At 46.0% G+C, this 13,355-nt stretch overlaps 1 protein-coding gene across 2 annotated transcripts in view; it reads right to left on the bottom strand.

The window, feature by feature from the left end:
- Positions 1 to 6,941: 6,941 nt before the first annotated feature.
- SLC25A47 (solute carrier family 25 member 47) overlaps positions 6,942 to 13,355 on the bottom strand; it is a 130,456-nt gene continuing 124,042 nt past the window's right edge. For both annotated transcript variants that reach the window (XM_086937807.1, XM_086937808.1), the window contains one exon: positions 6,942 to 8,408. In XM_086937807.1, the coding sequence (XP_086793933.1) occupies positions 8,128 to 8,408 (281 nt within the window). In that variant the 3' untranslated portion in view covers positions 6,942 to 8,127. The remainder of the gene's footprint in view (positions 8,409 to 13,355) is intronic.

The following is a 13,355-nucleotide window of genomic DNA, read 5'->3' as shown; positions in this document are numbered from 1 at the left end:
TCAGTGATATTCATGCTTTGCGGCGATTTTTACCGCATTTGCGTTAAACCTTGATAATACCAAGATTTATTTGCGGTAAAAATCGCCGCAGCGCTGCGGTAAATTTTTGTCTCTAACCAAGCAATAGCGATAATTATCGCTATTGCTTGGTAATATGCCCCAAAGTCCGGCCAGTCACCACTTTTTGTACCCATTAATCAGCAACTAAACATTAGTGGTGTTCTCTGCCAAGGCCTCTCTGAGGAAGCAGTGTCCTGGAACTTTGAATACTGACTATACAAGGTTTGCATAGTTCACTCAATTCTAAGACTGTTAATTTAGACGAAATTGTGGTCATAGAAGAAAGTTATAGAAATGTGTCAAAAGCCAACTGTGTGGGATGGCTGCCTGGCATTGGAGAGTCATAGGACCCCATGTAATGGCTTACGTGATGCCTCTTCCTCAGCTCGGGCACTTATGCTATATTGACCTGTGCTCACACCATACAGGGTGTAGGATACAGGCTTCTGGGCAATGGAAAATAGGGTTCTCACAAAGATGAACACCAATCATTGTTAATAAAGGCGAACACATTCTTGCCTCTCCACTCACCTGCACTTGTAAATTGATTGGTTCATGGGCATCCCAGCTTTGGTCTCTGGTGGGGGCAAAGAGGGCTACTTGCCAGTCTATGGACTTCTTAAGCTAGCTTTGTGCTTCCACATTGGCATGGTCGAAAGCAGGAAAGGCCATCAGAGCTTAAGAAAAACTTCAGGCTAGGCCTTAACGAGAACGCTACATGCAGCTTCACGTGCAGTAAGCTCTAGAGCAAGGTCCACCCTGTTCCCATTGATGCCACCTGTAAGCGCCACTTTTGAACAGATTTTTCACCACGGCTTCTCAGATCTCTTGCCCTAATAAACATGTTTATGTTTGAAAACTGTGGGGCATATTTATGAGTTCTGGCGCATCTCTGCATATCAGCAGAGATACGCCAGAACAAATGCGTCACGCAAAACTACCCTTGCGTCACGGCAGATGCGCCGCATTTACAATGCGGTGCGCCGTGGCGCAAGGGTGGGCAGATGCGTGACGCATCTCGTCACGTAAGGGCGACGCATCGCTGGAGTCGCGTCGCAAGCGCGACGCAACTCCAGCAATGCTCAGGGCCGCCCAATACTTAACATGCTGCGTCAGTCCTTACGCCTGCTTCAAGCAGGCGTAAGGAATTGACGTAGCAGCGTCGCGGAAGTGTCTGCGTGAAATCTTGTAGATTTCACGCAGGCACTTTTGCGAGGCGCACAGGCACTGGAACGCCCCCATTGTGGCGCTGGGCTTATAACGTGACGCATCTCCCTAGATGCGTCACGTTGTAAATGCCTCGCAGGGATGCACCACGTTTACGCCGCTGTTGCGTCACGCAAGGCGGCGTAAACGTGGCGCAAGGGGCTTGTAAATCTGTCCCTGTATGTTTTTTTTTTTTAAACAGATTTTATTGGGTTTTGTTGCGCACAACATACATCATTAATTACATTTTCCATGTTATTCAATTTCACTTAAAGTAACCCTTTACTTTGTAATCGTAGGTAGCGGACCTAGGTATGAACAGGATCAAATATAGGAAGTCTCAATAAAGGGTATTCTTATCCTATCCTGCCCAACTGCCCCTGTATGTTTATACCTCCTATTCCACCCAGACAGAATTACTGGGTCCTTTTTCAAAATGTTTCCCTAACTCCGTAGCGTAGACAAACCCATGGATATGTACCACCTACCTCCACTTCGGTGCTAGAGGGGTCGGACGGGGGCGTTGCTGCACTTCTGCCTACAGCCCGTTCCACTCGTCACCCGCAGTTTTACTGAGTGAGGATCCACGCCTGATAAACCAGGTCTGGTGTACCTGCCTGCACCCTGCCATCCACGGTGCAGGAACCCCAGCTGACCTGAATTGGATGCAGTTGTAAACTCCCCAGTAACACCTCCCCGCCCAACTCCCATTGAGGGCTTTATATGTGTTACCAGACAATGAGGCACAGTGTACTGTGAAAGTTCCAGATGCGGTCAGAAAATATGCACCTTTTTTCCTCCTTTGAGTATTGTTCAGAAAGGGTCTGCATTACAAGCTTGTGGGTATCCGTTTGGTAGATAGTGCTTCAAAACGCACTTATTACGCATTGTCATTAAGCAGGTGTTAGTATTAGTCAATGCAATGGTACTCTGTCTCTTTTCATGGAATCCACTTAGTGTCTGCGATAAATGGGCCATTACAGGACTGGTCCATATGCAATATGATGAAGTTGGCTAACTTAATATTTGTGTTGCTATTGTAAACTAATGCTTAACTGCTGTGTTTTGTTCCTGGATTGCTGTTAAATGTTACTGGGTACTGAGGAGCGGCTGCATTCAAATACCTCAGGATTTGTTTTCCAACTTTTTGAATAGTGCACGCATTTATCTCTAGGATGTTTTGTGCATGTGTCCCATAAAGTTGCAACAGTCTGTTTAAAACAATGTGACTCGAAATGAAACAGTTGAAGATAGTAAAGTGCGGTTGCAACACAATGTAAGTGTTGTATCCCATCTTAAAGGGATAAGCAAGCATTGACAAAGCCAGCAGGTTTAGAGCTTACATCGTGCATGTACACACAGATACAAAGTTGAGCCCACCCCCCATTAAGCACACAAACCATGCATAGCAATACAAACAGATGCAAAGCTACATTCGTTCATAAAGACACGTAAATCAGCAATCACAGGACCAAAAGACACTCGGGAACACATTTAAAAAGACCTGTCTGCTTGCACACAGTAATTTTTGTATCCGGAAAAAGAGTAAATCACCAACAGGCAATCGAACACCGTACATTAGGATACCAGTACAAAAAGACATACAGGTGTAGAGGCACAAATCCACACGCAGGCACTCGCGAACACAATTATTAGCACTCTGATACTCGCAATCAACAATGGGATAGGGAGAAATACAGACTGAGAACATGCAGGCACACACAGTCACGGTCTGCAGATGTACATGAACGCATGCACGCACAGCTTGATGGGTAATGCAAGACTGGGTGCATGAGCAGCAAATCCATGTGTGTGGGTGTACGCGCGGATGGCTACCAAAGTGGGTGATTTGGGTGGGTACGTTGATGTATGTGCGGGTGCGTGGAGGACAGATTGGGAGATGAATCCTTGGGTGAAAGGCCGTGGCCTATTCATCCATCCACCTGGCTATCCAAACACTCACCGATTCATGAATCCATCACTCATCCATTCATCTCTACATGCAGCGCCTACCCCTCTAATTCATCATCCAGGCGCTCACTGATTACTCATTCTCGCATTCACCCATACACACACTTAAACTTGCCAGTCAAGGAAGAAGGGTTCCACTTCTTACAAAAACTATACACGTTGGTTTTGTTAATTCTTGCTTCAAAAATGTTCTCATCCACTTGAGTTCTACGAGACTGACGGTACCCTCTGGCGAATCTTGTGCAACTTTTATATTTTTTCTGAAGATTCCCACTCGCTTGAGAAGCCTCACGATTTTTAAATGGGTACACCTACACTTCATGAATCCGCGCAGGTGGCACCTGCTCCTTTAATGGCCAATAATTTACAGCATTTATCGTATTTGGCATGACAATCTTCAGAACAATGGGGCATATTACCAAGCAATAGCGATAATTATCGCTATTGCTTGGTTAGAGACAAAAATTTACCGCTGAGATGCGGCGATTTTTACCGCAAATAAACCTTGGTATTACCAAGGTTTATCGCAAATGCGACAAAAATCGCCGCAATGCATGAATATCGCTGAAAAGTCAGCGATATTCATGCATTACCGAGCTCATGCTCTTAGCCATGTTATCCACCTCCCATTGGATAACATGGCTAAGAACTGCTCAGGGCAGGTGTTAGCTTTTGGAGATATTCGCGCTTAGCGCGAATATCTCCAAAAGTTGGTAACAGGAGATAGCGATGTTAGCGACTGTTTTCAGTCGCTAACATCTTGGCACGCCCACTTTGCATATCATTAGTGATAAATATCCCTGACATGCAAAGTGGGGCCCAAGATGGTCGCTATCTCCTACTGGCTGTCGCTAACTGGTGTTAGCAGCAGCTAGGTAATAGGGAGATAATTTAATCTCCGCTTTCTTGGTTTTTAAAGCCAAAAAAGCGGAGATAAACCCCCTTGATAATATGCCCCAATATTACTTCGTTATTGTGAAATTCAGTGTGCTATTCTACCGTCTCTTCTCAATACCGCTCTGCCTGGCCTCTGTGTAGACGCAGGAAAACCAGGCCGTGATAGAGCAAGGCAGCCAGCACTGGAATCTGGCAGGAAGGAGAGGGCAAATGGAAAGACCAACACGTTTCTGCCGCATTTTCAACATTTTCAAAGGTTAAGGACTTCTGCAGACGGGCTCAGCCAGCTTGGCTGTTCTCAGTGCGTGGATAATTGGCCTGGAGGTCTAAAGGTACTCACAATTTACCTATCAACAGCTCAAGCACCAGAGGCAAACTGATGACGAGGCAGTGTTTTTCGTGCGTAGTTGGCGTGTACAGACAAATAAAAGGACGCACCCTGCATGCCTAAGTGAAGCCTGTGGGACAAAGAACGTCTGACCCTTTATTTAGAGGTGGGGGCTGGGGGGCACTGGCCTCCGTTCTCTCAATGAAAAGGAAGATCCGAGCACATGCTCTCCACGTAGCATCATCATGCATTCCGAAGAGGGAGCGAATTCAGGGACGTCCCATCTACAGAGCCGCAGTTGCAGTAACTCCGGGGCCTGGGGCCGTGAGGGGTTGTGGCACTCCCGACCCGCAACAAAATGACAGTTTTTTCCATGGTGTCTTGCTCTTTCATGTTCATTGTAGATCAGAAGAAGACAAGCCGCACCTGAGTTGCAAAATTAAACACACCAAAAAGCAGGTCGTAATTTTTGAAAAAAGACTTTGAATCAGTGTAATGCAAGTCATGTTAAAAATGCTGTGGCTGAAATTCTATAGAAACATGCATAGATTCTGTTTTTCCTGTAATGATCTGTGGGGAAAAATGAACATGTTGCTATAAATTTCTCCTTTCTGCTGCAGGCAGTGTAACGCAGCAAGCCACCTTACTGTGCTGCATGAAAGGGCAGGAATGTGCTGTATTTAACATTATACAGCGCAGCCGCGCATTCCTGTCCTCTCCTTGTGCTGGCGCACAATTGACTGCATAGCAATAACGCAGGCACACTTTCACAAGGGTGCCTGTGTTGTAAGCTGGATTGTTTTTGTGCAAAAAGGCATACTTTCCTGCACAAAACCAATCCTCTGAGGCATTTCCCTCTGTCTGTGTGTGCTGCAGAGTATAGTACATCCATACTTACCTATATGCAGTTACCTTCTAAATATTTTTGTTCTCGATATTTTGGCCATGCTATTTTGGTGGTACCACGTTTGTGCAGACGATGTTTGCGTCAATTATTTAATTTTTTGGTGGGTGAAAAGGTACCTCAAATTATAAATTGATATGTTTTTACATTAAATCATAGGTCAGCACCATCTGCTCTTCCTGTATATTACGTATCGCTGGTGCTTATACACAACACCAGCTGTATTGCCTGTTTTTTAAGGCATCTTCCTGCTTTATTTAAATCTTTTGTACCTATGACTTTTCAGAAATAGCCACTGGATGTTTTTCCACTGAAACGACATTGTAACCTCTGTCTTTGAAATGTGGGAAAATTAATTCAACTCTGATGCATTTTCTTTTCTTTATCTGTGATTAATATCAAGCCTCAAGTGGTAAAATCTAAAAGGAATGCGTATAGACATTTGATTGAAGTTATTTCTCACCGTAAACGGTTGCACTGATTTATGAGAATATGCAGATGCACAGAGTGTAATGTACAGTATATCACTATTGTTGAGAGTTGGGAGAGGCTATGACTTACAAGAGGTGAAGATTTGAGGGGGTCATGCATCAACGCTTAATTTGTAAAGCAATAAGTGCAGGAGACCAGAGATTTTCTTAGAAACGACTTCTGGCACTGGCAAAGGCCATGTTTGCCAAATATCACGCCTGCCTAGATTTGAACCTACCTCATTTCTCTTTTTCCATCACACTACTCATTTACTTATGCCTACCTCTCTTAGGGTATAGGTGATCAACCAGGACTCTCCAGGCATCTCGGCCCTGGACTTTTCTTTCAATCTGGCTTAAGGTGTAGCCCTTCTCCTTGCAGTCGGTTGTTTTGTTGGCCTTCCTCTTTTCCTTTCCCTTTGAGGGGTTTCCCTCACCCTGCTCTTTGTCTTTTTTATCGACTTTTTTGGAGTTTCTCTTTATTTCCAGCTCTCTCCATTTGTCACTTTTTTGCTATTTTTTTCATCTTTTTTTCCCTTTTCTGTCTTCTCTCTCTTCCTCATTTGTGGCCAGTGCCTCAGGACGAAAAATACGTTCTCAAAAAGAGTGCTGAACAGCCGCGGCCGCTGCAGGTAAGAGAGGTGGGGCTGTGGGGCAGGGTGGGGGGGGGGGGGGGATTTCCAGTGACGAGCATGGTGAACAATTAAATAAATAATTAATTTTTTGTCGTGGTTGTTTCTCGAAATTCTCCCCACCGCTCTTACCTGCAGCAGCCGCGGCTGGTGCTGGAGCCCACCACCAACAGCAACTACTGGCACAAATTAACCACTGTTCATAATGGCCCTCCCCTGCATCATCCATGGTAGCAAACAGCATATCAGTTTTCACATCTTCATAGGTGGAGCATGCAAGCTGGTCTCTCACGTGAATTAGGTATAGACAGAGCCATTGAACTAAACCCAGTGTAAAATCTCATTCCATAAGTCCAACTGTGGTGCAGTGAAGATAGAGAAGTGAAATAAATATAACCACCAACCCATTGTGGTAGGAACAAAGACCCCAACATTTTAACTTTGCAATGTGGTAATAAAAGCATAAATCTGTATTTAGTAGTGCAATTTATAGGCCAACCTTTATTTTCACTGACATGTCATAAATATATATATCATGGGTTTTGGAAATTAAATAATGCAACACAATATTGTACGCTGTAGCAGCAGTTACACAAGTAAAAGAAATGCATTCTAGAAATAATATTAAATAGTTAATGAAGAAAGGGATAAGCAAATAAAATTACATAACTTGGATAAACAATATTAGCTTTGCTCCTGTGGTTGTACGCAATGGAGAAAATCCTCTATCCGAACATAGTACAACAAAGAGCCTTATACCGACCATTTAGTTGCTGCTCTCTTTGACATTGTGTCAAAAATCGCTGGCATGCGGTGTGCTGCAATTTGCGCAGCAATTTTCCCTATTTAGCCACCACTGAGGCGCTGGAACTACGGATGTAAGGCAGTGCTTGATTTGCAAAATAATGAGTTCCAGGGCTCTCAGAAGGCCACTGCAGCTTGCACCATTAATTGCCCCAGCCAACGCTGTCAATTACTGTACCAACACAGCTACTAACAATCAGACTCCTACAAGTGTGGCAATCTAGACGGTTCCAGGCCCCAAAAGCAAGCTATAAGAATAGCTTTTGTGTCAAGTATTAGTCATTTTTAATCTATACTAAATTAGTAAACAACTGTTGTTGTGCTCATCTCTAAATCAGTCGAACAGCACCACCATGTGGCAGATTGTCATAAGTGCTGATGTAGACAATTAAGTGCCAGTGCGAGCGTCGGAAACCATCGGTTCAAATTAAGCACTGATGCAAGGGGTCCTGGAGCGCTCCCATAAAACTTTAACACCATCGATGCTAGTGTTATTTTCCTCCTGTGCTGAGTCTTGGTTTTCCCATTGTTCATGACGAGCTCAGCTCGTCATGAGTGTTTGAGAGGTTATATCATGACGAGCTGAGCTCGTCATGAGCGTCGAAGGAGTTAAATGGTTTAGATGGAGAGTGAACAATAAAGGGGGTATCGAATCATTTCATTTAAGCAGGATTTGTGGTGTTTTCAAAGACAGCCTGCCACATAACCACCATTGCTTTTAGAGAGTGACCTTACTGGCCAACTCCGTTGCTCTAAAAATTGTTCCAGCACCACTGAGCAACTACCTCAGTTCCTGACAGACTCACCAAGGAGTTGCAAATAGGTGATGAGTTTTTGTATTTGTACAACATGTTTTTAGGTGGCTAACTGTTTTGTCAGCTTCAATATCGTTTCGTATGTGAAAAATACCACCATGTTTACTGGGAAAGCACGCAGGCAGTTGAGCCCCAGCCCCTTGAAGAGCACCCTCACGCCCTCCTGTTTGACGCTTTTCGTGATGCAGTGAAGGACTCCCCGATACTTCCGCTGTCCCAGGCCATCCACCTGCAGACGTGCCTTGATAACATCCATGGGTGTGACTAAAGTCCATGCCAACATCCCAGCACATCCTCCAGAAAGGAGCACACCCACTGCTTCTGCAAGACAACAAACACAGCAGGGTCAGCTACAAGAAAATAAAAGACATGACAAGCAATTGTAGCATGGGTCAAATCAGAATAGAAACATTATATAGGACAGTGAGGAAACGGGTTGTCTTCATGGTTTGACCTTATCTTTTATGCTAACTTCCTTCAGCCAATCAGCTTTCATGATTTACACAGAAAACAACATACATGAGAACACTGTGTGACAACTGAGCTAGGACTCGGAATCTGCGCTTTTGAAAAAAACTGTGTAGCCAACGGTGTTCGGTATGCAGAAGATACCTGTATTTCAATATACTACCCAGTTCTCCTGAGCATGGAGCCAAGTTGCTCTCACGCGCATTAACATGGATGTATTTTTTACATCCCTTATTTGTAAACACTATGGCAAGTCACTTAATACATTTTCTAAAAGAAATTATAAGGGGCATTGTGATTGGCTTAGGGGTGGGAACCTGGCTATCTGCTTCCTGTTCTGACCTGGAGTCAGACATAGGCAGCAGGAGAGAAGACGTGGGATCCGGCGGCAGCGACGGCAAGGTACCTTTTTTATTTGTTTCATTTTATTTTTCAGAGCATCCCACGAGCAATCCCCCCTGCGCGCCCCTCCACCCACCCACGAACCGTGGCCAGCCACCCCGGAGCTTGACGCAGAGCAGTGAGATTTAACTTAAAAGGCAATGTGAAAAGTATTTGTGCAACACTTATTACAGTAAAACAATAAAATCACCACTCAAAAATAATCCGCACCAGGTTAGAAACATAGAGCTTAATTTAATGAACAAAACAAGACCAACATGACAGAAATCACATTAATAGAACCAAAGGTATGAGTTTTCAAATATTACGTTTAAAAGCATAAAGTGCCAACCGGGGACATCTGGTCTCACTGGACCGGGTTAAATCTGAAAAGTTAGGCCAACCGCAATGGAGCCCATGTTGGATACAGAAGCCATGCAGGCCCCCCTTAAAACAGTACCCTTCCATAGGATGTGTCGACGTCGAGGAGCAACTTCATCAGTTCCGAGTCACGCAGTCAGGTCCTGCGTCATCGGTAAACCCCTTAGGATGAAGGCACTGCATAGTCAATGAGCCTCAGAGTCAGATCCCTCATCGTCATCGAACCCCTTATGATGTAGACAATGCCTTTTCATTGAGCCTCGCATTACGATGAAGTCACTGTGTCGTCGACAAGCCTCGCAGTTGGATCTCGCATCGTCATCGAACCCCTTGCGATGAAGAAACTGCATTGTCGAGTCAATCTGTCAACACTGTGGAGTCTATGAAACGGCACTGCATCGGCGTCAAAGGCAAACGCGTCGGTACCGACCGGTGCAAAGCAGGCAATGCATGGACATTGGCAGACAACAGCTGCAGAAACCCTCTTGAAGACAGACCCAGGACGGGATTGGCACCTCTTGCAGAGCAGGACTCACAGTCTGCAGAGTCCAGCAGCTGAAGCAGAGTTGATCGAAGTCTTTGATGTCCCTGAGACTTCAAACAGGAGCCAAACCCTTAGGGTCACTTGGTTCTGGGGATGTAGAGATTCAGGTACAGTCCTTCTCACCAAGGGGCAAGGGGCAGCTGGTAGCAGGGCAGGCACAGCAGAGTAGGAGTCCAGAAAATCCAGCAGAGTCCAGCAGAGTGTCAGTCCTTTCAGCAGTACAGAAGTCTTTCATCCTGGCAGTGTGTCCTCAGGTCCACAGTGTACTGAGTTGGTGGTGTTAGTGGTCCAGTACTTATACCCAGTTGTGTGTTTGAAGTGGGGGAGACTGCAAAGAGAGGCATTTGAAGTACACAAGGTCCCTGCATTGATTCAGACTCACAGGGGCGTATGCAACTCTTTGTGTGGATACAGGCACCGCCTTATTTAGGTGCAAGTGTCAACTTCTCCCTCCCACCTTGCCCAGGAAGACCTATCAACCCGGTGATGGGCCATCAGAATGTGAATGTCACACCTCAGTTCCCTTTGTGTGTCACTGTCTTGAGGAAATGTACAAAGCCCACCTGTCATCCACCCAATAGTGAATTCAGAGATAGGCAGAGGCACAGAATAGTTCAAGAAAAAAATGACATTAACAGACATGCAATTTAAAACCTTACCACCATAAGTTGTGATTTTAAATTGTGAATCCAGAGACACCAAACTTGAAATTTCTGTCTTGTACCAGTTAGATATTACACTTATAAGATGGATGGAATAAGGTAATCACAATGTTAACCTATGGTCAAGTTAGGCCTTGCAGTAGTGAAAAATTATTTTAAGAGTTTTTCAGTACCTGAAGCTGTAAAACTTAAAAGTACATATCCAACTTTTTAAATAGACTGCACTTAGCCTTTGGAGCTTTACAGGGATTACCTTAGGGGTGACTTATATGTGTTAAAAAGGAAGGTTTGGGCCTGGCAAGTTGGTTACCTTGCTAGGTCAACATTACAGTTTAAAACTGCACACACAGGCTCTAAAATAGTAGGCCTGAGACATGTTTAAAGGGATACTGGTGTGGGTGACACAATCAGTGCTGCAGGCCAACTAGTAGCATCTAATTTACAGGCCCTGGGCATATGTAGTGCAATTTACTAGGGACTTACAAATAAATAAATATGCCAGTTGTGGGGGGGAGGAGCCAAGATGGCGATGGGAACGGACGTGTAGTCTCTCGGCTCCCCGATCCTTTGTTCCTCGCGACGACATCCTGACCTTTCTCCTGCCACGGAGTGCCAGCGAGAGGACGGGGAAAGAGAGCTGCGTTGAATGGTGCTCTCCCGAGGTCCCTGCCTGCCTGAGAACCCGCTATATTGCCGAGTGATCTGCGGCGTCCGTCTCTACCCTGTGACCGAGACCCAGGCTGGGATACGGACATGGCGGCTGCCGGAACTACGAGGGGTTATGGATCCGAAGTGACTCGGGCGCCCTGACTGGCGCTACTATCTACTACTGTCCGCGCCTGCCCTTCACTTGTTCACTGGGTGCCTGCAGACCGGGAGTTTTCACGGGTGCCTCCGCTACAGGGACCTACAAGTGAGGTACGCTGCGCCACCCCCATGATGGCGGACACTTGAATACCACAAGTCCCTCACAAGCCTGCTTCCGCTCCGTTGTTACCATCGTGGGGCTTCTATTGCGGGTCATCCACTGCTGGCGTGTCCGCCCTGACATAGCGACTTGAGTCCTTGTTGTTTTGGCGGTACTTGTGCCTATGCGCCCCTGTGTTTCCCCCGGTGGAGCAGCTGCGATGGCTGATCCAACTGCGCTGTATGCTAAAGTTGCCTCAGATAAGAACTGGACTGTGCTGCGGCGCCCTGGGTGCTGTCCTGCCTCGGGGGCCGCGCCTGTGACCGTGGCGAAGATGGAACCCCCGGCCGCTCTAACCTATGGCTCTATTCTCGACGCAATTCACGATCTGCGTGAAGAAATGCGTGTGGGCTTTCTGTCGCTGTGCGAGAAACTTGAGGCTGCTACGCCCGGGGCGGATTACACACCACCGGTTTGCTTCTCTCACTGGGACGCTTTGTCTATCCTTACTCCGGACCGGGCTACATTGTTGCCGCAGGAGTGTTCTACAATTCAGCTTTCTGGCAGTGTTGGCGGCCGAGACTTGGTGCCCATTAACTCCATCAGCGCTACACTGTTTCCGCCTCTATCGGAGCTCATGCTTTCTGCCGAGACTTTGCTGCCTCTGGGAGTGGCGCCACACACGCATCGACTACTTAGTCTGAGTGCCCATGCTCATTTGGCTCCGCTTCTGACTCTCATTATTTTACAGTTTTGGGAGAATCTGTTGGCGCTATTCCGTGGGGTACATGGATCTGGTCGAGGATGGTCCCGTCCATTTTGTTTCGGAACAACATCTCCCTGCCGAGAGCGGCCATCTTGTCCCTTTGTTCTGCCAGTGGGGATTGCCCTACGTGGATTTTGGCCGGGGGGACGAGTGCGGACTGGCCAGGGTTAGCGGATTCCTCCTGAAGAATTGTACATTCCTGGCTGGCGTAGTCTCGGTTTGAAACGCTTCTTCAATGTATACTAGTGTGACTCTCCTTGCTCTGTATGATGTTCACAGTTTATTGTTTTTCGCTGGTACACATGAGGGGATGTGACGAATTGACTTGCATGGCGGGTGGGGTTTCGGGATGGGCCACCCTTTAATTGCGTGCTGATATGGAACTTGTGATCTCTCCCTATTTTTACTCCGTACAGCATATTCTCTATTCTTTTTGCGACATAAGGGATGGGAGTTTCTGTATGGTTGGGGTGTCCGAGAGACTTAATGTTCGGTTGGCTCCTCCCCTCATTTTTTCTTCATTGGGAGGTATAGATTAGACTTCTCTATTCTTCCTCCCTATATCTCAGGAGTTATATTTACTCTTTCTTTTTCTTCTTTATTAGGGATTCCTCCCTCTTTTCCTCTTTCCTTTGTCTATATTTCGGGTTCTTTAGCGGGCGACAGACACACTGCCGGGGGGGGGGTAGGCCGTAACCTCCGCATTGGTGTAGGGTGGGGGGAGGGTTTTAGTTTTATACATTGGTTTCTATGGGCCTTATTTTTCTCTATCTTTCTGCGCTTTTCTTACCTTATTTCTGTTCTGGGTCCGAGATAGGGATTAGTAGGGAGTGGGCTGCGCTGTACATGGCGTATAATTGTTAAATGGTGATCTTGTTGTTTTACTCTGAACCGCCATACTGCCTGAGTAGTAGCTTTCACGGTTGGTTTCATGTGATGCTCTTGCCTGCTCATGCTGTGATGTAATTGTACGGACTTAGTTCTCCTTGGTTTCTATTCTTCACTGTTTTATATTTACGTCCGAAAAAATTTAAAAATTAACCTTCAATGCTCCTGTTTCTCGGCGACACGAATTTACTCAGTGTACTGTTAATTGATTGCTGCTCATCAACCTGATGCCGCTGAGAAATTATATTGCTTGCACTTGTGCTCAAAAGTA

This window comes from Lissotriton vulgaris, chromosome 9 (genome assembly GCF_964263255.1).
Source record: "Lissotriton vulgaris chromosome 9, aLisVul1.2, whole genome shotgun sequence".
In the NCBI taxonomy this organism is placed as follows: domain Eukaryota; kingdom Metazoa; phylum Chordata; class Amphibia; order Caudata; family Salamandridae; genus Lissotriton; species Lissotriton vulgaris.
The sequence above is the reverse complement of the archived record's forward strand: the minus strand, read 5'-3'. Positions and strand labels throughout refer to the sequence as shown.